Source organism: Canis lupus, chromosome X (assembly GCF_011100685.1).
Source record: "Canis lupus familiaris isolate Mischka breed German Shepherd chromosome X, alternate assembly UU_Cfam_GSD_1.0, whole genome shotgun sequence".
Classification (NCBI taxonomy): Eukaryota; Metazoa; Chordata; class Mammalia; order Carnivora; family Canidae; genus Canis; species Canis lupus.
This window is the reverse complement of record NC_049260.1, coordinates 60,539,187-60,553,747: the sequence shown is the minus strand read 5'-3', so window position 1 is coordinate 60,553,747 and position 14,561 is coordinate 60,539,187. Positions and strand designations below refer to the sequence as shown.

General features: G+C 38.0%; 1 protein-coding gene across 1 annotated transcript; it reads left to right on the top strand.

Annotated features, from left to right (window-relative positions):
• The first annotated feature begins 797 nt into the window (after nt 1–797).
• On the top strand, nt 798–11,164 carry TAF9B (TATA-box binding protein associated factor 9b). Its single transcript, XM_038587779.1, has 8 exons — nt 798–814; nt 2,090–2,206; nt 2,836–2,917; nt 3,231–3,367; nt 3,631–3,765; nt 5,076–5,151; nt 8,188–8,298; nt 9,187–11,164. The coding sequence occupies exons 2-8, from the start codon at nt 2,156–2,158 to the stop codon at nt 9,354–9,356; spliced, it is 762 nt and encodes a 253-aa protein (XP_038443707.1). The 5' UTR covers nt 798–814; nt 2,090–2,155; the 3' UTR covers nt 9,357–11,164.
• The last annotated feature ends 3,397 nt before the right edge of the window (nt 11,165–14,561 follow it).

The window sequence follows — 14,561 nt, the reverse complement described above, 5'->3', positions numbered from 1 at the left end:
AGGCAGGCGCTAAACTGCTGCGCCACCCAGGGATCCCTATATTCTCCTTTTAAAAAGTCTTATATTTATGTATGTTAAGAATATATACTACAGCCTATAAAATTTAAATATTTAAGAATTAAGATAAATTGCTGTAACAGGGACAGAAATATGAAAAATACTGTCATATTTTCTCACACAAAGTATTTACTTAGTCCTACTATTAATGCTAATTGCCACTGTTAACTAGTCCTATTGTTTTGTTTAAATAATAGCGTGTAAGTACAGAAAAGTAAATAATATGGAAAAACATTATTTTGAATATCTATTTTCATATTTTTATATTAAAGTAAGAACACTTTGTGCAATTATTTATTATATATCATAGGTCTTTTCATCTAATCTAGCTGTGTCCTGTGTTGGCACTCTAGAGGTTGGTCACCCCAACAGTATAGTACCATTTGGACAGGGAATAAAATAATAAATAATAAAATATTTGTAAATTACATAGATAAGAAACTGGTAAACTGTGGTGCCTTCTGTGAAAGATAAATTAGTGTATGGAACATGCCAGAGAGAGTTTCTTTTTTTTATTTTTAAATGTATTTTTAGAACTGTGCAACCTTGTGCCTGTACTACCTAGTCCAAAGGGAGAAAATCCTTATTAGCCTTAAACAGTAATTGCACACAGTGAACTGGGAAAGGTGCCGGTGGAAGCAGAGGGATCAGGGTTCCCGCTGGAAACAATGTGTTAAGAACACGTGGCTCTTGGGAGACCAGCCCCAAATTCAAGATGGCTGCCTGGTGGATGACTGATTCAGATGAGCCTGATGAGGTAAACTGGTGCTCAAAACTGAAGGGTCTTCTAACCCCCCAAAATCAGTATGAATTTGTTTTGTGAAGGAAGCCATTAGAGGGTTTTAAAGAAAGGAATATAATTACGTGATTTATGACTCAGAGATCACTTTGGTTGTGAGAAGAACGTGGGGTAGCTCAATCTTGAGGGCCTATTTCTGTATTCTTGGTGAGTACCGCTGTTGGTTTGGACTGTTAGCATGGTAGCACTGAATGAGGATGTGGAGACACAGACATGGTGTGACCTTGGGAGTTAGCCCTGGTAAGACTTTCTATATAGATTGAGTGTGGATTGTGGAGAGAGGGATGCATAAGATGGCTAGCTGCTGTTTCTGACTCGGGTAGCACAGTGTGTCTTTTTGGGATGGAGAACACTAAGGCATTGGTGGATTGTAGAAGAATAAGGAAGAGTTCTCTTTGGGGCACTTTAAGCCAAAGATGGTTAACTAATGCATGGTTTTTTTGGAAGTCACTCAGGTTATTGTGTGGAGACTGGGGAAGGGAGGGCATCTGTGAGGCAAAGTGACAGCCCTGAGTGGGCCTCAGCGGGGACAGAAAGAAAACTACTTGGGGCCAAGGGACAAGGCTAGAGGGGCTCTGGCAGGGATTCTTGCAGGCCTGCAAAGTCTTTAGCTTTTCATCAGTGTGAAATGGGTGAGAATGACAGGGCTTTGAGCTTGATGAGAGTTGACCAAAGGCCTGCTGTGTAGAGGGCAGACTATAGGATAGAGTTGCCAGATTTAGCAAATAAAAATACAGAATGCCAAGTTAAATTTAAATGTGAGATCAACCACAAATAATTTTCCAGATAAGTATAGCCCATGTAGTATTTGGGATATACTTTAGCTAAAAATGTATTCGTTGTTGATCTGAGAAATTTAACTAGGTGTTATTTTACTCAAGGAACCCTATCACAGGGGCAGGTGGAGGGAGCCTCTGCAGGCATTACAGGGAAATGAAAGGGGGCAGAGTAGCAGCAGGGAGGATGTGAGGAGGGGCCACAGAAAAGACAAAGGTGACCCATTTGGTACATTTTACCGGAGAACAACTCTAGGAAGACAAGCTTCTTGGCCCTTCCAAGTGTTGGCCAAGGGCTCCCCAGGGAAGGCTTAACTGTCTCTTCCAAACCTCCTGAGACCGCGGCTTCACAGCTACAGCTAGCCCGGCTCCCCTCAGCCTCCACACAGTTGAGTAGCAGCTGAAAAGCAGCAGGCCTCGGGGCGGGCGCTGTAACCCCGCCTTCCGCACCCCGCAGGGGTGGAGCGTGAGCGAGGAGCCTGCGAGCTGCCCTCTCTCCCCGGATGACGGGTGGCAGGATAACATGGAGTCGGGCAAGATGGCGCCTCCCAAGAACGCTCCGAGAGATGCCTTGGTAAGTGCGAAGGATGAGAGGCGGGGCATGAAGCTCCGCGCTGCTAACATCTTGGGAGGCAGGCCCTGGCGGAGGGCCTCAGGGTGGACGCGTGTGCCCGCTTCAACCCAGTCGGGGCGGCCGGAAGGAGTGGGATTCCGGGGTGCCGTGGACCCCGGGGCGCTTCTCCAGTAGCCCCGCTAGGGGGAGGCTTGCGGCCCGCCAGAGTGCGCGCAGTCCAGCCACCCGGCTTTGTCTCCTGGGCCTTGGGCTCCAGACGCTTTGTCGTCTCACCAGGTCTGTGAGCCCTGACTCTCACGTCCAGTATTCTGATGCTAGCTTCCCCCATCGCCACATCCGAAAATGACAACCAGCTGTAGCCTCCCCTACCTTTTCCGGTGGGAAAGCCAACCCAGGCCTTTTTCTTCTCCTTGCCCCCGCCCCCACCCCCGCTAAAAAAAAGTTTTCAGCAGAGATTAGGACGGGGTTTGGTGTGATCCTGACACTCACTTGAGAGGAAAAGTATATGAGTACAAGTCTGGAGCCCAGAGAACGGGGACCTTTTATCTTAAACATAAATACTACCTTCGGTCTAGTCTTAATTTCTAGTACCTAGATTATGCATCTGGCGTTTTTATTTGAATCCACAGGTGATGGCACAAATCCTGAAGGATATGGGAATTACGGAGTATGAACCAAGGGTTATAAATCAAATGTTGGAATTTGCTTTCCGTAAGTTAAAACACCAAAAATTTGCCTAACTTGTGAATTTGAAAACATTCTTTTATCGTAAGAATATTTTCAACTAAATCGTTTTAACAATCAATATCACAGAATTCAGCCTAAAGCAGTAAAAAGGAGCTCAACCTATGGAAACAGTAGTATTTGTACTGTGATATCGTTTAAAATTAGTCATATTGCTAGGACAATTAGATACTAGAACCAAAATTAATAAATGTTCTAGAAGTTAGAAGAACCTTACATTAAGAAAAGTGACCATAAATATTAAGCTGTTTTCATGTTTAATAATGTTTTGTTCTTAAAGGATATGTGACTACAATTCTGGATGATGCAAAAATTTATTCAAGTCATGCTAAGAAACCTAATGTTGATGCAGATGATGTAAGGCTGGCAATCCAGTGTCGTGCTGATCAATCTTTTACTTCTCCTCCCCCAAGAGATGTGAGCAAATTTATTTGAAGTTCATTTTACTTAAAATTTCCTAAATTGTAGTTCTTTTTTTAATAGTAAATTTTTTATTGGTGTTCAATTTGCCAACATACAGAATAACACCCAGTGCTTATCCCGTCAAGTGCCCCCCTCAGTGCCCATCACCCATTCACCCCCACCCCCCGCCCTCCTCCCCTTCCACCACCCCTAGTTCATTTCCCAGAGTTAGGAGTCTTTATGTTCTGTCTCCCTTTCTGATATTTCCTTTTTTTTAGTTTTTACTAGATATTGCAAGGCAGAAAAATCAAACCCCTTTACCACTGATTAAGCCATATGCAGGACCCAGACTGCCACCTGACAGATACTGCTTAACAGCTCCAAACTATAGACTGAAGTCCTTAATTAAAAAGGTAAGAATTTTTAGTCAACAGTTTTTTTTTTAAGGTGAGATGTGTTAGGGGAATTTGTAAAAAAGCAGAGTCCTGTAGATAGATTATAGATTAAAGACTAGGGATCCCTGGGTGGCGCAGCGGTTTGGCGCCTGCCTTTGGCCCAGGGCGCGATCCTGGAGACCCGGGATCGAATCCCATGTCGGGCTCCTGGAGCATGGAGCCTGCTTCTCCCTCTACCTGTGTCTCTGCCTCTCTCTCTCTCTCTGTGACTATCATAAATAAATAAAAAAATTTTAAAAAAAAACTAAAATAATTTGCTAAGATTTTTTAAATTTATAGCCTTGAAAATACCATGTCTGCAATTAGCTACTATGTTAAAATATAAGATCCAAGATTTTTAGAGCTAAAAGGAACTTTAGTGTTCATCTAATTCAGCAATTAGTGTTCATATCAAGGACTTGATCCTCAATTCATCTATGGAGTTAGTAGCAAAGCTCAGACTGATTCCCAGGTCTCATAACTGCCAGTATTTCCACTATATCAGTTCTTTGTGGCACCTGGTAACAGAGTAAATTATGTACCATCAGGAATTGGACTTGCTTTCTGAAATACAACCTAAGGTTCTCCCACCATTGAAAAAGTTCTCCCCATATATTCAGCTAGCTGCCTTTGTTGTCTGAAATTCTCCTACAAAAGAGTATCTTTCTTTTTAGGTTAAGATATTGACTAGTTAAGATTAAAAGTTGTTGTAAGGATGTTAACTGTTATCCCCAAATAAGACTCTACCCTAAACAAACTACATAGAATTTTATATGTGTGTGTTCATATCCATGTTCATATAGATATGTATTATGTTTATATATGTTTGTGAAGACCCTAGTTTAAAAGTTGAATTTAAAACACTGATGGGAGGGATCCCTGGGTGGCTCAGCGGTTTAGCGCCTGCCTTTGGCCCAGGGCGCAATCCTGGAGTCCCGGGATCGAGTCCCACGTCGGGCTGCCAGCATGGAGGCTGCTTCTCCCTCCTCCTGTGTCTCTGCCTCTCTCTCTCTCTGTCTATAATAAATAATAAATAAATAAACCTTTAAAAAATAAAAATAAAAAAAATAAAACACTGATGGGTTGGGCAGCCCGGGTAGCTCAGCAGTTTAGCGCCGCCTTCGGCCCAGGGCGTGATCCTGGGGACCTGGGATCGAGTCCCACGTCGGGCTCCCTGCATGGGGCCTGCTTCTCCCTCTGCCTGTGTCTCTGCCTCTCTTTCTCTGTGTCTCTCATGAATAAATAAATAAAATCTTTAATAAAAAAAACTCATTTTTTTAATCCCTTAGGGACCTAACCAAGGAAGACTAGTTCCACGGTTAAGTGTTGGTGCTATTAGTAGTAGACCTTCCACTCCTACTGTAGGTGAGTGAGAGAATGAAATGACTTTTCTATCTGGTAAAGAAGTGCCTCGGCACTTGATTTTGAACAATAATCCAAGTCAAAACCTGAGTCAGAAATTCCCAAATATGTGTTGTCATTGATACATTTACTCATCTTCTAATAAAACTATAAACATATATTTGATCAGATTTCAAAATGAGAAAGCCACAAGGAATATCTTGCCCAAATGAGTATAAAATTAGACATTACCCAACGTTGTCATTGGTATAGACTGAGTACCAAAAACAGTTTAAGCTGTGTTCTGCCTCTGTACAAATCAGGCTGCCAGACACTCAGTGCAGTAGCCTACTTGTCAGAAATTGAAGAAATTTGAGTAAACTGGCAAGAGAATGCAACCAAAAGAAAGAACTTTAAAATGTGCAAAAAGCTTAAGTATATCAAATTTTAAAATCAGTATTTTTAATACTAATCTTTTCTAAAGTAGTATTGACCATCCTATATTGCTCCTTCAAGCTGTCTCCTGTGTTCCTTGTGACAGGTCTCCCATCATTCTTAGAGCATTTCTTGCTTTCTGGCACATGTTCTAAGCTTCTTTACCCCAGTCCTGCAACCAGCCACTTTCTCCAAAGAGCCCTGGTTTCTTTTAGTAGAGAATGGTACTTAGAAACCATTGCTTCCTTTTAATGTCATTGTTTAGGTAATAAAACACAAATGGATTTGGATTTCCTGATTTCTTTGTCCTACATTCCTGCTGGATTTCTTTCAAAATTGAAGTATTTTCAGAAATTATCCTTCTCTTTGACCAGTATTGATTTCTTGGAATGCTCTTATAGTTTATAAATTTGAATCCTACAGATGTAATATAGCTCTAACATAGGTAGCATTTGATTTTTGCAATGTGTAGACAATCTCTTCATATTCTCATTTTAACATTTTAAAACCAATCTGGTATATTATACACTTCTAATTTACCTTCATGTGAACTTTGTGGACAGAAATTTACATATATAATTTGTGCAACTTTTTGGTCATATATTATTTGTGGATTCATACTACTTCATTGAATACCAGGTTTAAAAACAAAACTCTAAGCTGTGGTAATCCGTTACACATGTTGGCAAGTTAACCAATTTTATTTTTTTTAAGATTTTATTTATTTATTCATGAGAGACACAGAGAGAGAGGCAGAGACACAGGCTGAGGGAGAAGCAGGCTCCATGCAGGGAGCCCAATGCAGGATTTGATCCTGGGACTCCAGGATCACAATCTGAGCCGAAGGCGGCGCTAAACTGCTGAGCCACCCAGGCTATCCAAGTTAACCAATGTTAGTTATCTGTTGTGATTTTTATCCCACTTAGACATTATACATGTTTTAGAGATTTTTAAATCTAGAATGAGGGAGCCACTAAAACCTAGATGTAAGTTTTAAACTTTAAAAAAATTAATTTTATAAAGCATTCAAGATTTAAGCATCTACTGTGTTCAATTTTAAAGCCCAAATTCCATACTTAAATGTTAACAAATCCTTATGGTAATGGCCAAGAAAACCTCTACCTATTGTGAATTTCCTTGACAAAATAAATACATAACACTGTTTCATTAAAGCTTCACCAAATTCTTTGAACCAATCCTTCATCAGAAAACTTGACTAGGAATGAAGATATGTCAGAGTAAGGCCTCACATTCTGAGTTGGGGAGAGAAAGCACTAGAACCAGATTCCTGGGTACCTTTGAGCTTTCTTCCCCCATTTCCCCATTTAAACTTTCTTCCTCTTTGTCCCTGGGGAGGATAGTTGTAGTTTCTTCAGCAACTCTTCCCTGGGCCGACTGCTGGTTCCAGGGGAAAGGATGATGTATGGAAAGCCTGAATTCCCAAAGGAAAAACTAGGAACAGACATGTTTCTATAAATATATTTTTTAGAGAGCTATATTGTCTTTGAGTCTTGCAAAATTCATTCATTAAGAAAAAATTTGTTGAGTGCCTGTAAGGAGTAAGGCACAAAAACCATATGCTCATAAGGATAAAAAAGTGTCAGCCAAGGCTTATAATCTTGAGAACAAGATAAGATACTAATAAAGGCTCCTATAACAAAGGAATTTCAGAAGCAGGCAATGACTTCTGAGCAAATCAAGGAAATCTTATAAAATAGGGTGGTATTTGAGTTGTACCTGGAATAATGGGTAGAATTAAGATGAGGGGAGTTTGGACTAAATTATCTCCAACATCCCTTTCTGCTTAAAAAAGTACCTGGATGTAGAAAAGGAATAGGACTGGGATGCCCTGGTGGCTCAGCAGTTGAAGGTCTTCCTTTGGCTCAGGGTGTGATTGTGGGGTCCCAGGATGGAGTCCCACATCAGGCTCCCCGCAAGGAGCCTGCTTCTCCCTCCCTCTGCCTATGTCTCTGTCTTTCTCTGTGTCTCTCGCAAATAAATAAAATCTTCATAAAAAAAAAAAAGGAATGACTTTCGTGCTCACCTGGGGACCCTAAGAGGTATATTTGATGGGCTTTTTGTTACTTGCATGTTGATTTAGCTTCACAAGCCTAGTAGACATCTTCTAATTCTCAGTAAGTAACAAATTAAAAATGCCACCTAAGGTAATGAATAGCAAAGTTGGGTCTTTATTCTGCTAGTTTTAGACATCCAATTTCACAACTTCATGTAGCTACAATTCAGTGTCAGATGCTGTTTGAAGAGCTTTAGGTAGATTATTTTAATTTTCACAAGAATTTTATGTAATAGGTACTGTTATCCCATTTAACAGATGAGAAAACTTAAGTACTAAGATTAAATAACTTGCCCAAAGACATTCAGCTAGTAGATGATAAAACCCGGATTCAAACTCAAGTAGGTAGGCTCCAAAGCCTACATTCTTTACCACTATACTATCCTCTGAATTTTTAGCATCTATAAACTATTGAGCTTGTACTTTGCTTATTTTGATGAATTTTCTCACCTTTATTAGTTCCCTGTGCTTTGAAGGTAGTTTCTGATATGCCAAAGAGTACAGAATAATGAAGTTATGTAACTAACATGGTATGTTAATTACAACTACAGCAACCCCACAAACAGCATCTGTCCCAAACAAAGTTGCACCTCCAGTGTCAGTGACAAGCCAAAGATTTACGGTGCAGATTCCGCCTTCTCAGTCTACACCTGTCAAATCAGGTAACATGATGGGCGGCAGGTGGGGGTAGGGGTGTTGATAGTGTTTTTCTTTTTTAAAGTTTTTCTGAATTTTAAAATTTGTGAATAATTTTTGATTATAGAACAGTTTATATTCCTATAGCAAGAGTTGTTTTAATATCATACCAGGAAGGTGGCAGTAATGCTACAAATCAGGGTTCTTCAGAAGGGCCTATATGAGCCTACTAAAATTGTATGAAATTTTACATATATGTAATGTTTTGATAGGAGAGAGTATTCAGAGCAATCATCAGATTCTCAAAGAACAATGAATTAAAATAAGCTAGGGTCCACAAATCTAAGGCATTTTCAGGGAAAAGCACTAGGGTCAAAGCTCAAGAAAATAATATAACTTAGTGTATATCAAAAATTATACCTTTACTTCACGGAAGGATACATATAAAGTTGGAATAATATATAAGTAAAATTCTGCTATAGCATGATTTATTACTGCATATATTTAAATTTTACATCTTCTGAAACCTAGCTGTACATAGTAAACTACTTATATAAAATATTGGCATATAAGGGAAATGTGATTCCTAATCTTGAACATGGGCCTTTAGTATGTTCCATGAGGAGTCCAGTGCACTGCTTCCCATGGCTAAGTACTAACTAAAATTTTAGGTAGTTAAGTTTTAAAAAAAAAAGAACTTTAATGTTGTCCTAGATACTAGTTTAAGTACTTTAAAGTATTAAAAAATTATATCCAACTCTTAATGCAACATAAATACCCATTTCTTCTATGATGTAATTGCAATTCATGTTATTAAAGTTCTAATTAGAATTATATTTTGCCTTGTTGAATACTATTTACCATGTTTCTGATTTGGGGTAATTCAGTTTGAGGGTGTTTTCTCCTGTTTACAGTTCCTGCAACAACTGCAGTTCAAAATGTTCTGATTAATCCTTCAATAATTGGGCCCAAAAATATTCTCATTACCACCAACATGGTTTCATCACAGAACATGGCCAATGAATCAAACCCATTGAAGAGAAAACACGAAGATGATGATGATGATGATAATGACACTATGTAAAGAATACAATCAAGATGCATTTCAAATGTTGGTTTGGAGCCCATTATACTAAACTAGAATATTCTATCTTCTCAAGTTTTATCTTAGAAAACTTAAAAGTAGCTGCAGTATTTTTCATATTAGCTTAAACTGTTAGATTTCTCTTTTTTAAACTGTTAGATATCATAAGTAAGCATACCAATGCTTTTTCATTAGGCTTCAAGTAAAGAAGTATTTGTTTCTTAATATTTTGATTAATGTTGAATTCTATAACAATTTTATATTTGGAAGTTTTCTGCCATGTATTATCATGGACAGTAGCACTCAAGTGTCAGCTTCTACAGCCTTATCAGTGGACATTAGTACAGCATAATTTCTAATTTACATTTAAATACTTTTGTAAGGTAAAATAGTCACAATTTTTGTTTTCACCAACTTTTTTGACCAAACCTCTAAATTTAGGAAATATTTTTTGGAAAGGATAGATTTAAAGGGATTCTAAATTCATTTTGAGTGTATTTGTTTCTTGGTATTCCCTAACTTCCCACCTCCTCAACCCAGTTTCTAGATCCCATTCATTTCTGTATCACCTCTTCCCCATAGGCCTAAGTTTCTACCAATACTCTTAGAAGGCCAAAACTTGAACTGAAAAAGTCTAATTCCTAATAGTACAGTTCAGTGTCATTTTCCTATTTTTAAAACCTGCTTTACATGCCTAAAGGTTTGCTTTGCTGTTTTTCTCTCCATATTAGAGCAGTTGAGTTTTATCCATTGCCTTTTACGCTGCTTGAGCTTTCCTCTGCTTTTAACAGGTAGTTTTGGGTCAGTTAGTTTGTCTTATATTGCAAGTGGATAACACCACATATTTCATATTTCTAATGTTAACAGAGATGCCATAGCTTAAAATCTGCCTTGAAAAGTATATTTACACTGGACCTAGGCAGAAACCACTAAAGAGCAAGTGTTTTTTTCCTACCATACATATATATGCTATGTTCACTACTGCTTGAACCCTTCTATTGGTATAATTCATTTTTCTAGCTTGTTGCTGAGGATATCATACATGAGATGGCATCAGACCTGAAAATCCTCTAGAAGGCCAACAACAAAATCAAATCAGTGTAATGTGACCTGCATTTAGGTGTACTATGCATAGGTTTCCTGGTAATGTTGCTAAACACCTTTCATTATTTTCCACTTATACACATGTAAACATCTTAGGGGAAAACATTGCAAAGCTTTCAAAAATATAAATAGGCTTGTTGTTTTTAAGTAAGTTTGACATATTCAATATAGGAATACTTTTGCAGAGTTTTCTAAAATAAATTTTCATATATCATAATTTAGAACTTACAGCCAAGGATCCTCAAACTTAAAGCACAAAGTTTCATGTTAGGATGGTGCTTGATACATTGAAGAGAAATAGTCCAGTGACAGAGAAGACCTGTCTTATCACAGTTTGAGTGTTTTTAGATACTAGGAAAAAGGTGGTATCAAACTTATAAAAACAGGTCCAATCATGATAGGAGAAAGATGTTCATTATATAGCATAGGATTATCATTACTTGAATGTTCTCAGGGAAGCAGCATGTCAAAAAGCCTAGGTTCTAGTCCTGGCTCCATCATTTACCAACTATGTGACCTTACTTCACCTCTGAACCTAGTTCTCAGTAATAGAAAAATAACACCAACCCTGCCTACCTCACAGGGATGTTGTGAGGGTTTAATTGGTATATGAGAAAATTCTTTCAAAATTGTAAAATGGTTTATAACACCAAGAAAGTGTTAATGTATTTGTTCTAAGATTATTAATAAAAAATTGAACTTACCATTTATCTTTTATTTCTGATTTAAGGAATTCAAAGATGAACAAGATCCAGTAATTCTGAGGTCCAACAGGCAATTAAGATTTAATGGGTGACTTAATCTTAAATCAGGGAATTGCTTGCTTTTATTTGTAATCAGCATGTAACTCATAGTGAAGCAAAATAAAAATGATGAGGCTTAAGTCTGTTAAAAACATAACATGCTGTCATTGGTAGGAATTTGTACATATAATTGAAGCTATAGTCTGAATGTTCATCCATTTGCTAGGTCAGCCAGTCTTCAAATGAAGACAGCTTTATCTTGCATAACTCCCTCATTAGGTCTACCTAATATAGCTTCTAGAAGGACTTAAGGCAGTTCTTGTCCTCCAGCTTCCAGGTAGATTTTTTTTAAAAGACATACTGATGATAAATGTGGTGAGGACATTGTTGTCCTTTTACAAGTTCTTCCTTTTAAAAATAGGAAACAAGTGTTTTTGATCTGAGTATGAATATAGGAATACAGCCAGTAGTGGGTAAAATAGAAAACATAATGCACACTGGTCCTAAGGAGTCCTGAGTGAAAGGAAGTACTCGAGAGTTAGGAAAGACAACACTAATCAGAACAGCAGGTACAAAGCAGTGTGTAATATATTAACTACCATGTTTTAATTCATATGTATACATATACATGGAAATATGCTTTTATATGCATTAAGCAGCTCTAGACCAAAGGAAACCATTCTGAACAGTGGCTATTTCTAAAGAGGAAAACTGGTAGCTAAGGGACTAAGGTAAGAAGGTATCTTTTCATTTTATACCCCTTTTTGACTTTTGTATCATGTGCTAGAGGGGGGTTTGGGACATAAAAAGGAAAACAAGGGAAGCAGGAAACAGTGAGCTTAAGAGCTTGAATTAGTTTCTGACACAAAGATTGTCATTTCTCTGTACAGGCATACACATCTATGCTACACTTATGCCTAAATCCTCACAATATTTTATCAAAAATTCCTAATTCTTTATCAAATCAGGAAGCATATCCTTATACTATTCTAGTTTATGTGCTCATAAGTTAATCTTCCTCAACGAGGTTGTAAATTCCTTCAGGACATAAATGCTATCTTAGATTTCCTCCATTATGTCCTAAGCATATTGCAGGTACTCAAATATTTGGCTATTTATGTTTCTCCATCCATTCTCTGGATTAATGACCCAAATAAATGGGGAATAATCCTGAAAGCAGGGTCTAGTAGAAAGCACTTAAAAGGTACAATCAGGGATTGATGGATGGATGGATGAATTGGCAGTTGTGGAATCTAAGTGCTAAGTTTATTGGTATAAAATTCTTTTAATCCCTCTGTACATATGAAATAATAAAATACTGAGGGAAAGGTGATCAGTAGGGGAGAAAAGTCATCAGTATGCTAGAGTTCTAGCCAGGCTGTGACATTAATTTGCTGGATCTATGGGTAGCACTTCTGGGCCTCCTCTACAAAAATAGATCGAATTCCTGCTTCTCATACTAGGGTATACTGTACCCTGTATGCAGAAACATGGTACATTTTAAAATTAACTACAACTGTGGGGACAATATTAAGATGCAAATGAAGTTTTAAAAATTTCAAGTCTTCAAAATGGTTTTGTGTAAAGCAACCACCAAAATTTTCTTCTGCTATTCTTTCCAGAGTTAAACAAATAATCCTAGGCTAGAAGTATCATTTCAAGGAGTGGGACACCATGAAAAAGCAGCCTTCAGAATCAGACAAACCTGGATCTGAATCCCTGCTGTTGCCTACCATCTCTGTGATCCTCCCAAGAGTTTATTTCTCTTCATAAAGGTGAAATACACATCTACTATGTAAAATACTCAGCAGAGGAATTCTGATTAAACATGGCCTTTTGAAATCCCATGTTTACCTTTGCTCACTCCCAAACCTCTATTAAAATAGCAGAAAGAGAAAGGAAGGGAAAGTTACAAGGACAAACGAATCAGAATGACATTAGAATCACTTCTCAAAGACAATTATCATATGGTGTCACTCATATGTGGAATATAAATAATAGTGAAAGGGACCAAAAGGGAAAGGAGGGAAACTGAGTAGGGAATAATATAGAGAGGAAGACTCCTAACTCTGGGAAACAAAGGGTTGCAGAGGGGAGGTGGGTGAGGGGTTGGGGTAACTGGGTGACGGGCATTAAGGAGGGTGCATGCATGATGAGATGAGCACTGGGTGTTATACTATATGTTGACAAACTGAATTTAAAATAAAAAGAGATGATTATATTTAAAAAATAAAATAAAAAAGAAATCACTTCTCAGCCTTTTAGCTAAGATCAAGTGCAAAATGTCATTAGATTTTAAGCAATGACAATAAAGCAAAGCCTTCAAGTCTGAGAAACTGATATGTAGGTGGACATTCTACATATAGCCAAACAAGCAAGTATTAGGGGGTTGAATAAAGATATGTTCAGACATAGAAGGTCTCAAAAATCTTGCCTCCCAGGTATTCTTTCTCAGGAAGCTAGTAGTCTTGTGTGTCACAAAAAGGAAAATAAACCAAGAGGGTAGGGGAGGGATCCAGGAAAGGGGAGATCCAACACAGGAGGTAAAAGGAATCCCCAACAGGGTTACCCCAAAGTGATTTCTTCAGAAAGGAAATCCCAGAGCAACAGCTATACAGCAAACTTAGAAGGCAGCCAGGGCAAATTGCAGTGGAAGCACAAAGGACTCCAGGAGGGATTATCTCTAATAAAAATGAACAGACTTATAAATTTGAACATACTGGGAATGAAGAAGTACATAGAAAAAAAAGAAAACTTCAAAACTTACTAACACCAAAGAAAATAAAAAGGTACATAACACGATCATATCATACAACATAGCTCAGCTGTGAATACTTTTAATCACAATATACTCTATTGATCTAATCTAAGATTGTAATAAGACTATACTGGGCAAATGAAGAAGGGCAAGTATATGTGGAACAGAGGCTATAAGAGAGCTAAATCTTCCCATGTGTTAAAGTAATAAATAGCTTTTTAGAAAAATCAAGAAATTAAAAGTATGTTACTTAGGAACATGGAGGTAAAAACCCAAAAATGCTAAGAGGTAAAAAGCAGTCATCTCTGGGGAATGGGAATCACAAATGGGAGGAATGGGCTGAAGCCTATATTTTGTTGTTGTAAGCCTGAACTTTTTAAACTATGGTCATGTGTAACAGATAAAAATAAAACCTAAAATAAAGCACATGTCACATTATGTGCCATAAAGTAGGACCTCAGTAAAAGAGTAGACGTTTATCTAATCTCCCCTACCACCCCCACCAATGCTGTCCCATTTTTTGCATTCAGAAAGTAGCTGATTTGACAGATTTCTCGAGATTCTGTTCTCACCCTGACAAAGTATAACAGGAAAAAAAAA